The sequence below is a fragment of the Condylura cristata genome, unplaced genomic scaffold (genome assembly GCF_000260355.1).
Source record: "Condylura cristata isolate star-nosed mole 26May11 unplaced genomic scaffold, ConCri1.0 scaffold00007, whole genome shotgun sequence".
Lineage (NCBI taxonomy): Eukaryota > Metazoa > Chordata > Mammalia > Eulipotyphla > Talpidae > Condylura > Condylura cristata.
In genome coordinates this window covers 31,406,415-31,427,987 of record NW_004567108.1, presented here as the reverse complement: position 1 = coordinate 31,427,987, position 21,573 = coordinate 31,406,415, and the positions used below count along the sequence as shown (strand labels likewise).

Sequence of the window (21,573 nt, the reverse complement as noted above, 5' to 3'; positions counted from 1 at the left end):
TTTCAAATAACAACTCCAAGTTCCATGTTGCTAAACATTTGTTTGCACTAAGACATCAAGTTAGAAACTAACTTGCCAGCTTTACTCATAGTTATGGCTATTAAACATACAATTGGAGGCAGTTTTCAGCAGACTGAATTGGGTTGACATAGAACAATTAGAATAGAAGAAACCTTGAATGCTCTTCTACATCATCTCTCTCCTTTCCAATCAGGATTATATTTTATCCAGATGAATTCCTTCCGATTTTCAAAGACCTCAAGAAATATCATCAAACCCCGTGGTAGCCCATGTTACAGTGTTTAAACCCATTTCACATTCAGAAAATTTTTCCTCCAGTTAATGGTAATCTGAGTCCTTCATGGTGTAGTTGAAGGCCATTTCCTCTGAAAGGATGAGGAACAGCTGTTCACCATCTTCCTCCATACTTAAAGGCTTACTTAATCACTTTACCACTGCTTTCCTTTTCATTTTTTTTTCCCAGTGTTCTTTGTTCTATGAATGCTATTCAGATTTGCTTTTGCTGTACAACCTTGACATAGATATATATTTGATTAGAATCAATTGTAAATATAAGAATTAATACAGTGTTTTAAAATATGTATTAACATTTATATTTGGGCCTATTTTGACTTATTTAGTTTGTTTTAATTTGAATGCCATTTCTGCATGAAATTACCTTGGTTCTGCTGTCGTTTTTTGAAATGTTATTCTGAGATTGTCTCTTTGCACACTCAGAAATATTTTAAGTTTTCAATATTTTCCTACATTCAGTATTAATCCTTTTAGCTAAAAATATTTTATAGTCATTTTTATGGTTATTTATTTTTATATTTTCTTACATCCTTGTTCATTTTTGTACAATATTTGATTTTTTTTTCTACACAGGAGCAGTCCTCATAATAAAAATATATATATAATTTTTTTATTCAAGTATTTAGAGATTATAGCTCTAGGTTGCTAATTAAACATATCCTATTCATTGTAGAAAATAGGAAAACATGAAAATAGGAAGAAGCAGTCTTTCCTATTTTATATTATTTATAGATTCAGCAGATAGTAGCTCTGCCTTGGAGATGATTTTCACATTAATCAAGGTCAAATCTAGTTGTATGCTAATTCTCCTTTAAGTTCACTAGTGAATCCCTTGTCTCTTCTATTAAGTGTTACCACCTACTAATTTAGTCCAGTTCTTGAGGTGGAGTCAAGTAATATGGAAAGAGACAAATAATATGTAAAAGGATAATGTTCTCTGAAGATTACTGAGAAAATAAAAGGAAATTCATATCCTGAGAATTTTACAATAATACTATTTAGCCCAGCCAACCTGCACTGCCCAACCTTGTCTAGGAAATGTTAATCAGTTTGATGATGAGAAGCTTAGTTGCAACAAAATTTTAAAGTTGTGCTGAAATGAAGCCAGGTTAACTCACATGATACCATTCATGCTATTAAGTTTGCTTTTCTATCACAGAAATGTTAAAATCTCAAACAGTGCAATTCTGATAGTATTTAGTGTAACAATATTTTTAGTCAAAATATGTATTTTGTTTTGATTCTGTATTCATTTTTAATTCATATGTTACACCAAGTGTTATTTTAATGAAGTATTAGAAATTTGCTTATTAGTAAATATACATGATCTTTTAATCAAGAACTATTGAACTAATTTACATGGATGAAGAATGCTTCAAAATTAGATAAATGACCGTTTTGTTACTTTCATAAAATTTTATGTAATAATACATTTTTATGTATTGATTTTTTCCTTGCATATGTTTAAAGTATTTTATTTTCATGTGAAAAGTATTATTATAAACTGAAGTGCTTCATACATGTTCTATTAAAAAATTTTATTGAGTTACATTAGAAAATAGTATAGGAAAGCGAGAATATAATGTTTATATAATATTTGCTTTAGAAATATAAATGTAATGACATGTCCCTAATTAAACCATCAATATTGGCGCTTTACTTTCAATGTTAGCTCTATTTCTCTACTCTATTTGGCATGTTTTCTTTCGGAAGGTTTGGTTGGTTTAAAATTTTTTGTTTTTTTTTCTTTTCCTTTTTTAAAAACTGAAGATGAAAAATGTTAATTTATAATGGTAAAGAGCAGTTAAATGAATGAAATGTGTATTTGGAGAATTAATGGCTTTCCACTTCCTTGTAAAATGTCCATATTAACTCACTCATATAATCCATTTGCCTTATAAATAGCTAGTAAACATTTGTTGAATGCCAAACACTATGTGAGACACAAAGGATAAAGCTGCCAAACACACATGCTCTCTGCTCTTACGGAATTCATGGTTGTGGCAATGCCTATACTGTATGATTCTATAACTGATGCCAGAAAATATAGTACCACCATGTGCCTTTCCAGCCTGTGAGTGGCCCTAATTCTCTGCATCTCTAGGCAGGTAGATTGTTGAAAACATGAAGGCCTACATGCCAAAGGTACAAAATTTTAACATTTTTGTTACTAATCATTTCACTGAACTATACATATGTATGTATATATAAAAATAAAATGAAAATATTATGATATCTATATAAAATAACTCAAGTATAAATAAACAGCATTGTAATGATAAAACTAGACATGGTTAAAAGAGTATTTTGTATAAAGAAATCTATACTTCAGTGTATAAAATAGAAGTTTATTCATGGTGTATGTGTGTATACATACTGTTTATCTGCAGTTCTCTAGCTTGCTTTCTTTTTGTATCAGGGAAATTAAAATTAATATAATCCTTTGTTTCTTATTGAGCATAGTAGAAAGAATGATAAATGATAGAAAATTTTATGTTTTGTCTTATCTATCTAAAACTGAAGATACAGTGTTTTTCATTTGCTGCTTCATTAATCTCTCCTTGAAATTTCAACTTGGATGTTTTTATTCATTACATACATATGTATGTATATTGAAAGTATGTGAAAAAAGAGAAAAAAGATCCTAATATAACTGGCTAATTCATGTTTTTCAATAGAACAGTTCATAATTTGGTTAGGACAAATAAATTCAATAAAGTGGTTAATCACAAAACAAAACCATCATTGCTTTTATTGTATATTAACAAAGTAGATGAAATATATGAATAATTTTCTTTGAAGTTTCTATATAAAAATACTCTTAGAAATATAGATGTGAATAAGTCCATTCACAAGCTAAAAGTCATTTTAGCTTTTAATCAGCTTGCAGTTTTCCCCCTCAGTACCTAAGTTACCAACATTAATAGCCAATTAGTGTTATTTGTTTAGCTATCAATGTGAAAATTTGAATTAATGCAATGAAAACATTTTAAATTGTTTTTAATTTTTTTCTTGAAAGGTTTTCTTTGAAGATATTTTCAGTATTAGATTGAACAGCAATAATACTGAATTTATTTGCTTATTTATATTTTAGATTTGAGAAGTGTGTGAGAGCTAAAGAAGATTTGGAGACTGATCTTTATAAACGGTTTGTTCTGGTGCTGAATGAGAAGAAAGCAAAAATAAGAAGCTTACATAAATTGTTAAATGAAGTTCAAGAACCAGAAAAGAACATTGAGCATGAAAGGTATTTCACCTTTCTGTTTGGGAATAACTGATGCATTAGTTATCCCAAACTCAGTGGAAGTTGGGCACAAACATTTTAGTAATATGAGATTATATGATAGTCTCGGGTTGGAAGTCCTGACCTTTAGGGTTGCAGTGGACTGAGAAAAGCTCATCATGATCACACAGTTTGCACACTTGTCACACCTCCACTTAAGTCTTAAAATGGCATGAGGTTTATCCACATACTTAAATCTTATATATCGCTAAAAAATATACTAAAAACCTTAATCTGTAAACTACAGAGTTGGATGCACATAATACTGATATTTAAGCAGTGGATAACTTTAGAATCAATGGGTTCTGAGATTTGATGTATACTTGATTTTTTAAAAAGATTTATATTTGTGCAGAGAAGAATGGTGGTGTAGGCCAGAGGTGTGGGGAGTGAGAGGATTCACCAGAGACAGAATGGGGAGCAGAATAGGCAGATCTACTGAAATACACTGCTGAGGGGAAGCAATGACAGGACAGGAGAGGTCTGCTGTGCTGTGTGGGTTTGGTTCCAGTCCTGGGCTCCAACTTTACTGCAGTGGCTGGTGATAGCTTGATAGTGCTGAGACTTTATCCTATGTCACCAGGGAAGCCCTGATGTATACATGATGTATACTTGATTTTTTTTTCATTTTTTTAAAGATTTACTTATTTATACATATTGAACTAGGGTACAGGCCAAACATGCACGGGTGGTGAGAGGATTCACCAGAGACAGAACAGGCAGATCGACGAAGTACACTGCTGAGGAGAGCAGCAGGCCGGTCAAGAGAGGGCTGCCATTATGTGAACCCCTCCGAGGTTGGAAATCAAACCCATGCTGAAGCGGCTTTAGCTTCTTAGTGCTGTGTTTTAACCCTCTAAATGACCAAGGAGGACCCAATGTATACTTGATTTTTAAGGAAGAGTCATAGGTAACTTATCATTGCTATGACTTAGATAATAACAATGCTTTAGGATGTAGAGGATAGGATATAACTTTGGGTCTAATGCATAAGCATAGGTTTACAAACGGTATAACATTTGATGTCAGATGTTCATATTTCTCATGAATGAATTAGAATCAGTCCTTTTACTGTCTTCTTTAATCTTCATAATAAAAATTATGGATGTGAAGGAGTACAAATGAAAGATATAACTGCTTAGATATCAGTAAAATTATTAATTTTCTATGACCCATCGAAGATAATTGGAAAAATAATATTTTCATAATAGAATGAGTGATAAACTGATTCAGGAATTACAGTGAATAATAGATCACATTTAGATTATTAGGTGAAAGAGAAACTTTTTTTAAAGATTCATTTATTTATGCAGACAGAACTGGGGTACAGGCCAGAGGCTCAGGGACGGTGAGAGCCTTCACCGGAGACAGAATGGGGAACAGAACAGGCAGATCAGCTAAGTACACTGCTGAAGGGAGCAGTGGGTGGGTCAGGAGAGGTTTGCTGCACATGTGGGTCACCTTCGGGGCAGGGATCGAACTCATGCTGGAGTGGCTTTAGTTTCTTAGTGCTGTGCTTTTAACTAAACCGCTGTGCCATCAGAGAGGGCCCAAGAAACTTTTTTTTTTAATTGTGCCGACATTGGTTTGCAATATTGTTCATGATTTAAAGGAATAGGCTTACACCTCTTCAGATGTATGTTATTACACCATACCTACCAACAAAGAACTCATAATTGTTCACCACATCACACTGGCCTCCCCTTCCTCTGCTCCCTACTTCTTCCACCATGTGCCTCTAGTAGCTTCAGTTCTGCTGTTCTATTTCTAGGGTTTCTTTTGGTTTAGCTTTGTGTGATTCTCTGTTTTGGAAAAACTGGTTTTTAAGAGTTAACATGCCATCTGTGAAGTGACTTTAGCTAAGTCATACATATTTCAATATATATTATTTATTTGAATATTTTTGCACACATTTTCCTTTGCTACTTACTTGAAAATATCTAGCTATTGTTAGGTGTTAGATATAATTCTACCTTTCTCTGTTTCTAGGGAAACTGCAACATGTTCTGAAGTAACTGCTGACAGAGATGCAATCTATGATGAAAGTACTGATGAGGAAAATGAAAATTTGCCTGATCCCTCTGTGTTAAAGCCAGGTAAAACACACACATGTATGTTCTTTGTTGAACATCTTAGTTGGGCATATCACTTTAAAGATACTAAATCAGAATATAAAAGACTGTAAAATTTTCTTCCACAAAAATCCTCTAGGAATTTTTGTCTTAAACTCAAATACTTATGTTAAAAATTAATGTTTATTTTTAAATAAAGCAGTGATTTAGTAACAACAAAGCAAGAAAAAAGTACTACTTCTTAAACAGGGTTTCATGCACAATATGCAAGATTTATCTTCAAGTTAAGTATTTCCAGCTCAGAACAGATCGCCTTTACTACTTGCGATCTGTCTAGCTGGAGTGCTCGATAGGTCTGTGAATGATCCAGAATGTTTTAGATAATCCTGAGGTTGAGGCTCCCTCTTACTATTCATAAACAATATATAGTAAACTGAGGCATTGGAACAGGGCAGGTAGAAGTTTAAAGTACTTGAGCCCTCAGGTCAGGCATCCAATGTTTATGACCCATGGATGATTTTTAGAATTTTATAAACTTCCTAGAGTCAGGAACCCACCCCTGAAGTTACCTTAATCTTAAATGCTTCTGATATATTCCAACTATTCTTTCAATAAATGTTTATTTAGTAAACACATTTTGAGTGCTTATTATGTACTAGGAACTTTTCTATGTAGGTGAGAGTAACATAGAAACATTTTTGCTTTCATGGAATTTAATCTCTTGTCATGCATATACAATAAAAAGATGAATATTAAGTATAAAGAATATTAGTGATAAATGCTAAAGAGAAAAATAAACTGGTAATGGATAATAGAAAAATGTCAAGGTGGGAATAAGAATGTGGGTTGTGATTTTATCCAGGTCAACAGAAAAGGCATTGGTGAGATGGTGACAAGACCTTCTGTGGAAAGAGCAGGCATAGGAGAAAAGCCAGTTAAGTAAAAAGACTCTAAGGTGGAACTTCGCCTGATTTTTCAGGCTATAGCACATAGGCAGTATGGGTAAGGTGGAGAGATGAAGATGGGGAGAATTGGAAGAGTCAGAGAGACCAGTATATATGTAGGACCTTACTGGGCCATTGCAAAGATTTAAACTTTTCCTTGAAACTGTTCGAAGATTTTGAACAGTCAAATGACATGTTTTATCAAGATTGATCTGGCAGTTATGTTGAAATAGAGTAGAGAATGATAAGCACAGAAGATGCAACAGAAAACTACTTCAAAAGGGAGTGAAGAATGAGACCAGAGTTGTAATAGCAAAGGTAACAGCAGATTCCAGATATGTTTAGAGGCAATAGTATTGCTAATGAATTAGGTATAGATCAGGAGAAAAAGACAGACACCAAGGATGATAAGGTTTTTGGAATAAACTGCCGAAGACATGCCATTTACTGTGTTTCGGAACTGAAGGAGGAGGTTAGGAATTCAGTTTTAGGAACATTCAGTTTGGACTTTCCGGGGGACCTCTAACTGATGGTATAAGTAAAGATAGTAATTAAAACTGGCGAAACATCAAAAAAGTTAAAAAAGGGGATTCAGACAGAAGGTTGTGCAGAGGTCAGAAAGTTGACCACCAAAGAAGGGTAGTCATGAAATTTAACATGAAATTAAAGTGAGAGGATTCATTTAGCTGGGGGATATCATGCAATGACAAGAAAAGAATGTTGAATAAATTTTTAGAGGTATAAGAATGTATAATTGCAGGCAAGGATACTTATTGGCATTCATTATATTAGCTGATTAATCTGATTTCAGTTAGATTTGAGTTGGATCACAAAGCCACATAAATGCACACTGTCACTTTTGCATATCAAAGTTAAATTTCCTTTATATGGGGTTATACTTGTTTTCCACTAGTGACCCACTTAAAATGAAATCATTCTTTAATAATCAAATATAATTAGAAGTTCACAAAGAGAGAGAATCTGTACTCTTTCCAATTTAAGCATTCATAGTTTTTATTATATACAATGTCCTTTGATTTTGTTCCTTATTCAGAATATCTCACCAACCTTTGAAGTAGATGAAAATTATTGTTGAAGAGAAAATATATGGTTAAATGTAGGTATATGAGAATGGGGTCCTTTATGTGTTCATTCTATTTTAAGCAATGTTTTAAGTTATAATTGTACTGCTCTCAGTTTGGCAAAATTTCTCTGCTCTTCAGAAATGTTTAGTTGCGCATTTTTCTATATTTTACATGACATTTTTCCTTTAACTCATATCTAGTTCACTAAATACTTGATCTGTAGGATTCTGATTCTAATTTTTTTTGTATTTGACTTGCTTTCATAAGTTTTTGATGTCAAGAATTAAGAGCATTTTTATTAGACATTGTAGCAGTCCTTTTATTTCTGCTTCAGAATGACGTTTGAGAAATTCATATTTGCTTAAGATCTAAAACACATGATTTTTGAATTAAGAATTAGATTTCATATCTCTGAGGGAAAACATTTGATATAACAGCAAAATGATCCTTATTATAGCTTACCAGATTCCATAATTCATTCTTTCACAGAGGCAAAATATATTTTTAACTCATGGAATATTTATTTTAATCACTACTTTGTTTTCTGGTATTTTATAGAGTATTACTATGTGTTTGGGACAGTATAGTGAGAATTTCTTCCTGAACTAATTCTGCTACCTTAATCGTATTTTCTTGTTCTTAGAGTACAAATACATATGAATTTATTTTAGATATTGTTGGTTCATGTGTACCTTCCTAATCATAAAAGCAAGAGGAGAGAAAACTGAATGGCTATGTTAAACAGTTGATGAATACTGATATAGTAGCTTTTAAAAATAGAACAGAATCCAAAATTTCCAACTATATAAAAGAGCCTGTTGCTTTGAACAGTGAATGTCTACTCACAGAATGGATAACATATACTGCCAAAGGGATTACTCAGAAATTCAGCTTTAGAATCACAGATTATGCCCTTAATTTTATCCAATTTGTTTATCATAGACACATTTATTTATAGATTCTAAAAATAAAAAAGCAATTTGTGTGTATTTCCTGGTAATATTATGAACTTTTAGACATATCAGCAGTGCTGCTTAAGAATGACATATACTTCAAAAATCTAGACTTTATTGAGTTTTAGATCTTCTAGTTCACACCCATTAGTTTTCAGATGAGGGAGTAGAGGCCTCTATTTAAGATAGAGTTTGGACCCAAGTACTGAGGAAATGGTCACTGATGCAATGCAATAATGAGAACATTTTTCTCCTCTAGAGAAGAGAGGTCTCATTCATTAATTCTATAGATAGTTAGTATCATCAGATTCAGCCAAGATTCATGATACATAGCTTGTAGAGAAAATTCCAGAATGTACATATTTCTATTAAAGTCATCTTTCTGTATATATTTTCATTGAATATTATTAGGATTTAACATTGTGAACATTTAAGGTATAAGTAACTGATTTGATACATTTATAGATTGCAGTATGGTTACCTCCAGAGTGTTAACTAATGTAGTCACATATTTATCATTACTTTTTGTGGTGAGATCAATTAAAGTCTAATCTCTTACTAACTTTGAAATGTATAATACAGTATTTTTGGTTATAATCTCAATGCTTTGCAGTAGATTTCTAGGACTTATTTACCTGCTAGCTGCCACTTAGTCTCCTTCAGCAGTGTCTCAATTCCCTCACACAACCCTGAAAACCAATGTTCTACTGTTCTTATGAGTTCTACTTTTTTAGATTCTACATGTAATGATACCATACAATTTTCTCTTTATCGGATTTATCTCCTTCTGTATATTAATTGCTGCAGATTTTGACTTAGTTTTTCATTACCTGCGAACGCTCGAATGACTAAAGGATGTTAGCAAATCTATCATTTTTCTCTATTCCCTACTATTAAAATACAATTTTGATATGATCTAGACATCTGCTTTATAGTCATATAGTTATATAAAATACAAATAGGCTTGTGTCTGATAAGTTCTTATAGAGAAAAAAAGTAAATTCTGTTAAGGATATTCATCTTTGGCTATGGATAAATGAGGTTGACAGGTCCTTTTCTCCAAAAGTAACTATAAATCTAAAACAGCAAAAAGTAATAAATATTTTTAGTGTTTTGAAATTCAAAAAAGTAAACGGCACAATGAAAAGTGTGTGTGCTTGAAATTTAAATAAAATTTAGTAAAACTGGAGCCTGGAACTCTTTCTGGGTATCCCCATTGCTGTCCCCTACTCCTCAGTCCTGAGCTCAGACCAGTAGGCAAAGCATATCAGGAGCTGGGAGACGGTACAGGTTGGCAGTCACTGTGAGTGATCAAGGAGAACTCTGTCCGCTGACAGTGGAGACTGATAACCATACCTAACAGTGTTGTTGGTGGAATTTGGTAGCATTGGGTTAGTGGGTTGAATTAATTTAAAGCCAGAAGTTACATTTCTACCATCTTGCATCAAGCATCTATACCTAAAATTTTGTCAACTTGACAAAAGTGTCATCTATTCAACATTTAATACCTAAATGAGAAAAAAAATTATATGATTGTTTACTTAAATAATGTTTTTCTTTCCTAAGTAATTTCTTAATCTTTTATATACTGATATGTATGTGATGAATGATGGGTGGAATGTATTACAAACAAAATTCTCAAAATTAGCAAACTGTAAGGTATTTTCCTGTAGCCATTATTATTCTGTGCAATTGTGAGAAATCCTGCTTTAGATGGTTTAGATTATAGAAATGCAAAGGGAAAAGGGGAAGTATCTAAAGAAAACAAATATTTTCCTAGGAAAGTCACTGTATGTCTCTGTTTTAAGTAGATTTACTAAACATGAGGGGAAGTTTGTATATAATCAAGGATCACATAGTCTCAAAGTATAACATCAACCCAGGATGTTAAACCATATGACCTGCAGTGAGGATGGTTTAAAATGATGTTCTTAAAATTATTCGTGAGAAGAGTATTGATTTAAAATTTACTTAGGACAAATGTTGGTTGATTTACCTAACACTGATGTTCAGAATTGATGGAAACACTACATAATTCTGTGTAATTTAATTTGATCTATTGCAAAGTGAGTTTTTAACCTACAGGTTTTATAGAATGTTTAGTGAGGGCATCTTTAAGCCCTCAGGAAACACACACACATTTATAATGTATTTGCACACACACATATAATATATATATATCTATATGTAATAATATATGTGGGTGTGTATGAGTATTTTAGCTTGTTAAACTGCTATAACTAAATACCACAAACTGAGTGACAACAAACAGAAATATATTGCTACACAGTTTTGTAGGCTGAAAGTTTTAAGTCAGGATGTCAACAGGGGTTGATTCCTTCTACAGATCATGAAGGAAGGATCTATTCCAGGCCTTTCTCCTTGACTTGTAGATGACTGTATTTTTCCTATGTCAGATCATACTGGATTAGGGTACACACAAAGACCTCTTTACTTGATTACCTCTCTAAATACCCTGTCTCCAAATAAAGGTCATGTCCTTAGGTAATGAGGAATAAATTATATTTGGGGGATATAAATCTGTCCATAAAAATATAAATGTACATTTTGAGGTAGCAAAGAGCTACATATTGGCTACATATATATATATATACATATATATATATATATATATATATATATATATATATATATATATATATACATATATATATATATGTATATATATATATATATATATATATATATATAAATTTCCTTTTTTTTTTTTACTTAGGTAATGTTGGTTTACATTGTATATGAGATTAGGAGGTATAAAAGCATAGCCTTTAGGTATATATATGGGTATGTATGGCCACACCCATCACTAAGGCACCAAGAGTCTTTCATCACAGTATCTGTTTTCTTATATATATTTTATAATTTCAGGGTATACTCTCATGTCTTTTATCTATTTTGAATTAACTTTTTGTATGGTATGACATAGTCCATCTAGTTTTGTTCTTTTGCATATGGCTATCTAGTCTTCCCAAGACCATTTATTAAAGAAATTTTCCCTTTTCAGTATATAATATAGCTCATTTGTTTGTATAATAATTATTCATACATGCACAATTTTGTTGCTGGGCTTTCAGTTCTATTCCACTGGTTTGTGTATATGTTTTTATTCCAATTTTATATTGTTTTAGTTATTAAAGCTTTGTAGTGTATCTTAAATTCTGGGAGTATAATGCCATCATTCTTTCTCTGCATTTTTTGTCAGGATTATTTTGGCCATTCAGTGTCTTTGGTGGTTCATATAAATTTCAGAAACATTTATTTCTTTGGAGAATGCCATTGAAACTTTAAAGGGATTGCATTGAATCTTTATATTGTCTTGAATAAGGTGACATTTTATATATTTTTAAAGGAAACTATGTTACAAACAAGATTCAGATTCATTGACCTAGGAGAAAGGTGTTTAACTCCATAAAAGATGGATTATATCTGTTCAAAGGAAATTGATATTTAAAATAAGTGAGAAAATGAGATGAAAAGGAAATAGTAGTCAAATAGAAACTAATTCATCATTTATCAGTACAGAGCACTAGAGAGATATTTGTCAAAAGTTTACACTATTCAGAAAGATAGCCATGAGCTATATGAGATTATTAGACAATGGGAATGTGACTAGTTAAAAGTTGAAATGTGCTGTAACTATAAATTACACATGATTTCCAAAATAGTATGATAAAGAGAACATAATATTTTTAATTGTTATTTCAAGATTTATATTTTAAAGTATATTTTTAATATTTTTATCTTTTTTGTTTTACTCCTAAAATTTGTCTAGTAAGAAGGTTACATTTCTGTATGTGACTCACCATATTTCTCTGTGACATACTGATCTCTGTTACTAAAAAGTTCTATTTCAGCATGATGCTGTGGTTCTATAATAGATTTTATTATTGTGGGAAAGAAATCAAATTGTACTACCAGTTTTTTATGAACTTGTTAATGTCAAGCCATGAAATTTTTAGGTGGGCATTAAATATGATTTTTAAGATCAAGTAAGTTTGGAAGACACTGACATTAAAATTAACAAGTTTCCTTAGTTATAAGTTTTTCAGTCTTTAATATGATAATTGGTCTGTAGTTTTGAGCTTATTTAATATGCACCACTTTCCACAGTTCAGCATCTGCATTAGAAAGTTAATTATTTCCACAAGAACATGATAAAATTATTGAAAATTAAGTTTATAGTAGTATTTGATACACATTACTTTTTAATGCGTCCTTCTATACTATAGTTAACTTTATTGATATGAAATGTCTTTAATAAACAATGTTAACTAAAATAAAGGTTCCCTTATATTGTTTTCTTTATTCAGTTTTTGACTTTTCTGTTTCATAGCGATAATGCAAAATTATGAAGTTGAATAATAAATTATAAAATAGAGGATTTAATACTATCAATTTAGAGAGATTGTTAAAAATAATTAATGTGTTCCCTTTACATAATAAAACTCATGCCATTTTCTTTATAAAACACAAATTTGAAAGGCTAGTTAATGAGACTTCTTTGGAAACTCTGAATGCTTTTCTTCATGATTTTTCAACTCTAGATCAGCCCTAAACAGGAGTATTTCCCTTCTATACAATGGTATAGCTTTCTTAAGTGAAATAAAATTAGACCTTGCTACCCAGGATTCATGTGAATAATTTCTTCAAGACATTATGTGTGCACAGTATTATATACCTGCAGTGATTTCCATTACAAATGATAGCAAGAATAATAGTCATTTCTTTTAAAAACATAATTGCTTTTTAAGTGACAACCTTTCTTTTATGCTTTATTTTAAACTCAAAGATAAATAAAACAAACAAAAAATAGCATCTAATATTTATATAGAGAGCATCCCACAGACATGCTGTCAGCTGGAAAACCTTTATTTTCAAAGCCAAGTTCTTATTGCTTATATTTGAAAGACTTTGATTTACAGCTTTATAAATCAGTATAAGAAGGGGTGTTCCCTTAAAAAATAAAATGATAATGTCACCATTTCATTAGCATATTTTCTAATTCTTCCCTTCATACTTGTTAGGGAAAAATTAAAAATTTAAGTATTAATGTGTATTATCTCTTAGAAGGAAAATCTGACCTTTCTCAAGTCATCAGTACTTCAATTCAGAATTAAAGAAACACTTTTGCAACAATTCCTTTTATTTTTTTAACCTATAGCTGCTTATGTATTGATTATTCTACTTACATATTATATAAATTGTAATAACCCACATGTTTTAGGTTGTACCATATTTTTAAACCACTTCCTTAGTTAAATGCACATGTCTCATAAGGGAAGGAAGCATGAGGCATATTTTAATGAGAAAGATATATAGCCTGTGAACTGAGAGTTCCTGTCTAATATTCCTTTATTATTGTGATATGGGTACTGTCTCTTACCCTAAGACAGACAGTGGCTGTGAAAACTGTTAATTAATAATATGTATAAAAGTAGAGTCACTCTGTAGACTACATGGACTATTATTGCTGTTTCTCTTTTTTGTAGAACTTTATGGATTTCGAAGAACTTTTTAGATGGTTTTCTTCATGTTCCATACTCTTTGTTCTATGTATTCTACAAAGTATTTGAGCTGCTACAGTGTAGCTGCTACTGCATTGCAGCACAGTGCCTTGCACACAGTAGGATTTTAGATACTTGTTTATTAAGTGCTGAGTGAATTCTTTGCAGTATAAAAATATTTTAGATGAATACAATAAATGAAGTTTAAATGAGATTATTTTTAAAATTTATTTTACCTGCCATATTGTTTAAACACCATTAGTAAACTGTTGACAAAATTGGAGTTTTATCCTTATTTTCTGGCATAACATCTGGCCTGCCTCAAAGTTTATTTTAGCATAGTCATATTGCTAAACAAAGCCCAGCAGTTATGACTTTTATTTGGCGTAATTTCCTACCTATTTCAGAAGGATAAAGTATGGTTTATAATAGTTGTTTTTCTCTAAACTTCATAACACTTATTTAAACATTGTGTTATATCCAAATTAGCCTAAAAGACTCCATTCATTCTCTGTACTTTGGCTGCTGTGCCACTTACTCACAAATTCATTGACTATGATTGATTATAAACTGCCTGAGAGACCCACTTACACAGATTCGTCATTTGTTACAGGTTAAATGAGTCACAATTCCCTCTGCTATTGGACTTTACAACATGTAATAAGGTGTTTTTTATGACTTTCTCTGAAAAATACACTCCTTTCATCTGCAGGTCAGCCTGGCTTAAATCTGTTTTGCTCACCACCACCCCAAAGAAAACTTTTATCCCTCATTATTCTTTTTATTCCATGAAACCAAATCCTAGACTGTTTTAAAAGCTGTAGTGCCACATTATGCCTCCATAAAATATTTTCACCAAAGGAAAAAAAAAATACAATATTCTTCATGAGCCTTGTTGCCTAAATCACCTTTTAAATTTTCTTCAAGGCTAATACATTTAAAATACACAGTGCTTCCAATATAGATATTTGTGTACTTGTCTAATGTGATCTCTTTCAGAAAAGGGGGAGAGGAGGAATGGTTTCACAAGCTCCATACGGTATCACTTAATAGATAGCCAACTTTTTTTTTTTTTGTCAAATTGAATTGTCCTTATGCTTTCATAAAAGATCTTTGAAAAATCTTACTGAGGAGGATTTCACAGAGATCTTTAGTTAAACTATTACCTACAGTTAAAAAATCCTGATCAGGAGCTATAATTCTTGGGTATCTGGGTGATAGACCAGACATTAGAGCATTAGGAATTTGTTTTGAAACTGTTTGGTCTGGGGTTGTGAACCGAATATGTTGCTTTTTGTCCAAATCCACCTATATTACCTCTTATTCCCATTTCAAAACAATATCAAAATTAGAATGCTTAGGAGTCTTGTTTGTTTCTGATCAAACCTAGTAATAATGAGAAAGTGAAGTAGCTTTGTCTTTATGTTGCCTTATTCTGTGTGGGATGGTATGCTAGGTGCTTTATATAATTTAACTCATTTTATCTTGACCACAATTAATATCAGACTATATAACTCTTAATTTAAGAGGTTATTCGTCCAAGGTTACACAACTAGCAAGAGAAACAGCCAATATTTGAACTCACTTGTTATAACATTCATTGCTATTTAATTACCACTCTGTTATCAGTTTTTTTGCTATCAATTAATAACTAGATTTTGTTATTAAAAAATCCTCTTATATGAATGAACTGATCATATTAAAAGAGTATGGGGTCAAAAAGCTATTTTTTCATTTATTATATTTGAAAACAAGCAGTTTTTAACCATCAGTAAGTTTATTTGGATGGACAGAAACGATAAATCTCTAAATAACCTTTCTTAATTAAGTGTAATGTCAATATAAAACCTACTTACTACTCAAAATTTGACTTGGGTAACCATGTGTCCTTTTGTCTGTCTGTGTAAGAGGCAAATGGAAGTTTCCAGTTGATTCTGATTTCTCTGGTAAGAACTTCAGAGAGAATAAGAGCCTTCTTTCCACTTCCTCATCCTTAGACCCTTTGAAGGTTATTTTTGTTAATAGTCAAGGATATCACTTGAAGCTTCAATTTAGTGTCCTGTAAATTGATCTTTACTTACTGATTGCCTCACTAGGGAATCCCATTCTTTCTGAACTGGACAAATCTCTTTTGAATTTATGTATTATCCAGAAGCCCTTACTCCCCGAATTTCTATTTTTAAAAATTCTAGTTAGTGACACTAATTACTTAGTGACTTACATCTCATTTATTTATAGCACTGTGGACATCTAAGGTGCAATCTTAGTTCTAACTATACTTTATTTCTTGCATCTTATTTTTCTCTTCTGTCAGAAGTGTAACTAGCTCTAAAATTTTACATTTTCCAATGTCTTTAATGTCTCCTCTTTGTTCTATAATGAGGTCAGGGAAAGTCTATGCTCTGTTGTAGAGGGCGTTTCTAAGTTGCCTTCTAGTTTTTGCTATCCCAGTAATTCTGAAAGGAATCACTTAAGTGTCCTGCTAAAATCACAGCTTTATTTTCCTTCATCTGATTTCTGGGGAAACCTATAGTATTTTATATTTCTGCCCATTAGAAAGAAGAATCTAGAAATTCAGTCAGAGATAATATTAACCATGATTATAAAATCAATCAGTCTGGGATGGACTATTTCTCTTATCCTCAAAAAAGTTAATCTTTTTTTGGATTGCTAAGGATGGAGGAGTAGTGAGGGATTGGTTGGGATTTTATTAATGGAAGCTGTAAGTAGGTTAAAAAGGATTTGAAGTTTTTAGTCTCTCAAATTATGTATCATACTAATTAGCATTAAATATGTAAAATTTAATGCAGTGCTTGCACATATTCAGTAAAAATTAGTTACTGCTAACACTGTTACCACTACTTTTATTACTGTTGGTGGTAGTATGATTAAAGTTAAGAAGTACCACTCTTATGCAATAAAATATTACTATTTCATTTAAACTTTCAAAAAGCATTTAAAGACATTATGCCAGTAATTTTCATTTTATAATTCTATATTGTATGAATTGTGCTGGAATTTAGTCTTAGTAGGAGTTGATGACAGAGTTATGGAAACATACACTGGTGGTTGTCAGAAAAGGAGATTTTGAACAAATACTTTTGATATTAAAAAAGGATCTGCCAGGCTTCAGAAAAAATATGAGTTGTCAATGATAAATAGTGGAGCTTCATGCCCTGAGCGTTTTTTAAAATTTGAATAGAGCACCTATGCTCTAGATAATTCTTTTAGTGTTTATTTAGGTCAATAGATGTTGTTAAATGCTCACAATGCCCCTTCTTGAGCAAATTCTCTAATTTGCAGTCTGGTATTGAATAACACAACAATAAAGAAACAGTAAAGAATAAGCTAGAATAAATTGATGAGCAATAGTATGAGCTATTTAAAATGAGAATTATATTTACATAAATAATTTTGCTAATAATGAAGTTGATCCTTCCTTGATTCAATTAGTTTTCCATAAAGAAAGTTTAGGTCATGCCTTTTATCTCTATGCATCTCAGTTTCATCAGTAACAAGAAAAAAAATTAAAGCCAAATCATGATGAAATGCAACAATTTTTAAGATACTGAATTTTTTATGTAAAAGGAACTGAGGAAAATATAATGTTAGTTTTTCCTTTAAGAAATGGTTATTTGCTAGGATATCACAAATAGTTCTTAATGTTCCAATTTCAGGCTGTTCTTAAGTTAGGTTGTTTCTCTGTAGAAAAGATAGTTAATTTCTCACATTAGACTACCATTAATAATTTAATGCCTAATTATTCTGTTCTCACAGAATTTTTAATTTTTGTTGGGAAGAAGTAATACTGGAGTATAGAAAACTTCAAATTAATTTATTTCCTCCAACATTTATTAAATGTTAAGTCTGATGTCTGGCAACAGAGATAGTATGTTAAACAAGACATTGTGTGTGCTTTTTAAGAATTCATCCTGTATTTGAGGAAAGTGAGGTATAAACAATTCATTACAATGAAAAAATAGTAAGTGCGTTATCATAAAAGGCACTCGATATATGCTAAGTGAATGAGTAATGAGTGACTAATAAGTGAATATTTGAAAGGTTATAGAAAAAGTACTTACAGGGGAAGGAATGATTCTCCATTTGTGGTTTGCAGTTGGTCATGTCTGAATTGTATTTTAGAGAGTGAATAGGAGAACTAAAGATTGACAGGTTGAGAAGGCAGCATAGGACATTCCAGATGGGGAGGGGGGACAATATATGTGAAGGTGTTTTAAAAAAATTAAACATGTTTAACAGATGTGGGAAGTTGTATGTGACTGACTCAGATTAGGTAAGGCAAAATGGTGAAAAATAAGTTGGGTAGAGAATCTGTGATTAATACACTTTGACTGACATTTTAGAAAGATAACTGCTATTAGAGTATGGTGAATGAACCAGAAAGAGAAAACCCAGAAGGTAGAGATGAATTAAATGGATATTGAATTAAAACAAGAGAAAAAAGTGTCATCTGAGATAATTAGAAAAGAGAGGCTTAGAGCTATTTAGAGATAGAATTGACAAGATTTGACTTATTTCCATTAATGGGAGCATCCTGACTTTTCGGTTTCTGTCTTAAACTAGCAGTAGATGGCAAGTCTAGAAATGAGAGTAAATGCTTTATCATTTTTTCATATTGAATTTGGCATTTTGAGGACGTCAGATTAAAAATATACTGTTCAGTAAACAGTTAAAACTCTGTATTCAGAGCTAAGAAGACACACCACAGGGTCGATTCTGTGCCTTATATGTAGATGATGACTGAAGCTATTAGCATCAAGGACAGCCAGGACCAAGAGATACCAAGAGTTCTGAAACCTATGTTCTAGGGTACTGTCAGGAGGAACAAAGACTGTTCTTGAGAAACTTTTAGGTAATCTAAAATAAATAATACAGGCCATGAAAAAGGCTTTAATTGACATCTAGTTTATGTCCCACAGAATTTTCAAGGAATGATTCATTCACTGAAATAAATTCAGTAGTGCAAAGTAAATAAAGAAAATTGAAATTTGAGTTGTAAGATTTTGAAACTAATATGCAAATTAAATCATTGTATTCATATTGTTATCTGTTCTATAATCCAAGATACATATAATTTTTACATAACTTTTTTTGCAGTGAATGCAACGTGCAGGTGAATTCTTTTGAACAGAATAATACTTTCCCGGTTCCATTTCACTGATCCTTTCTAATTCTCACCTCAGCAAAAAATGCTCTATCTAAAATACCCTATTTGATAAGGTTTTTAGCCTTGACTGAGACCCAAAGTAAAAATATATTTCAACTAAGTAGACATGTTCCCCTCTCATGGAAAGCTGACACAAACGTTGATTGAAACACTACTTACCTTGTTGCACCTCATGAATGCTAATATTCTGGTTACTACTCACTTGATTTACTTTATAAATGTGTCCCAACCTACAGTGTGAAAAACTCTGCTATGGACATTATTTGACCACTTTACTAACAGTGTTTTGTTTCATCATTGCTTATATTCTCTGCACACTAAGTGTCTTCTATGAGATTTACACACGTACAATTTTCATTTATTTTAAAATAATCACAAAAGGTTTCCCTACATCTCTACTTGTTTTGAAAATTATTATTGAGACTAAGCTTTAAGTACTTCCAAGTTTCTAATATATATCAACAATTACTTCTTCAATTTTCTTATCTCTTTGGCTCCATTCCCTAAACTTATTCATTCCCTTAACAATTCCATCCGAAATCACTTTCCTTGATAATAACAATCACATGTAACAGTTAATCTGCCAGGCTAAGTGTTTTACAAATAACAATATATTTAATTTGCAACAATGGTATGATGTAGATGCTTTAATTATCCACAGTGATATTAAGTCATTTGCTCAGGGTTACACAGATAGTAAACAGGGAAACTGGGATTCAAATACAGGTATCATAAATAGTGTACTCACAATATAATTTCTGTGACAACACACAGCATTGTTGTTTGTATTTTCTTCTTTCGCATACAATCTCAATTATATATCTATTTATTGAAAATTATTTGACAATTAGGTGTATGACATGTTAATCTAATACATTTATATATTGTAGTACAATTGCAGTTGTCATAATAATTAGCAACTCTATATAAGTTGTCATTTCCTTTTAGTGATTGGAAAATTAATTTCTAGTCCATTAGCAAGTTTGAGATTATAATGCAATATTTTATATATATTTACTGTACTGTGCATTAAATCTCTAGAGCTTGTTTACTTCTTTTTAAGTTTGAACTTTTAAACAGTTGCCTTGTTGCCTTTTCATTCTGTATCTCTATCAGCTATATGTTTACATCTATATCATCTAAATCTATTATCATGTATATGTACATATGTTTATATCATATATATAAACACACAGTGTTTCCATGCAGAATTACAGTTGTCATCTTTAAAGAATGAGTGGACATACTGCAATAATACTCTTGAAGTAGCAACAGTTGGTAAAAGGTGCAGCTACATACTTGTCTTTCTTCAAGCGATAGGAATAATATCTAAAGAATATTATTGTCAAGAAGTTACTTTGACAGTGATATAGAGGTTGAGTGACTGCTCCAACAAAAATTAAAATATATTCAAAAGTACATAGCTTTACTAGAGCTGCTGTAATAAAATACACAAATGGAATTCCTTAAAAAACAAATTTATTTTCTTACACCTCTGGGAAGTGGAACTCCAAGACTAAGCTGTCCATTGGTTTATTTTATCTTGAAGGCTCTCTGTTGACTTATAGATAGCTGTCTTTCCCCCTGTCCACACATAGCTTTGTCTCCATTTGTGTCTCCATGTGTCTGAGTGTATGTGTGTGTGTGTACATCCTTGTAATGGATTTATTCACTTGTAATGGATTTGCACCCACTCACATAGCCTCATTTAACCTTTATTGTTTCTTTTCTGTCCCTGTCTTCAAATACAGTCACACACTGTGAGGTGTACTGAAGGTTAGGATTAAACATATGAATTTGGGAAGGACACAGTTCAGTTCATAGCAAGGAGTTTCTTACCATGAAATAAACAATCTAGTTCTTATAGTTACCCTGGAAAGGATGGTGCATCTATTTAATGAGAATGAGAACTAGCAAAGTAAGTTATCAGCAGGCAGAGTATTAATCCTGAATGTTAAGGTCAGCAGTGTAAAATGGTCAATAGATCAGGAAATTGTAAGGACACCTTTCTGGTGTGAAAAAAGGAAGGACAAGAAAGGAAGATGTGTTACGTTTGTTGACCTAACTGACCTGCTTACAGAGAAGCTAGGAAGTTGATAGTTAGATCTCTGCAAAGCTTTTATCTTCTCAGTGTCCCTCTCTTGGAGAAAGTTTAAATTAATTAATGAGTAATAACGTAATAGGGATAAGGCAGGTGAAGCTGGGCTC

At 31.7% G+C, this 21,573-nt stretch overlaps 1 protein-coding gene across 1 annotated transcript in view; it reads left to right on the top strand.

Moving 5' to 3' along the window:
* Window positions 1–21,573, top strand: part of XRCC4 (X-ray repair complementing defective repair in Chinese hamster cells 4) — a 167,746-nt gene that overhangs the window by 62,983 nt on the left and 83,190 nt on the right. Inside the window, exons 5-6 of the mRNA XM_012721759.1 lie at window positions 3,410–3,562; window positions 5,588–5,694. Coding sequence (XP_012577213.1) covers window positions 3,410–3,562; window positions 5,588–5,694 — 260 coding nt within the window. The remainder of the gene's footprint in view (window positions 1–3,409; window positions 3,563–5,587; window positions 5,695–21,573) is intronic.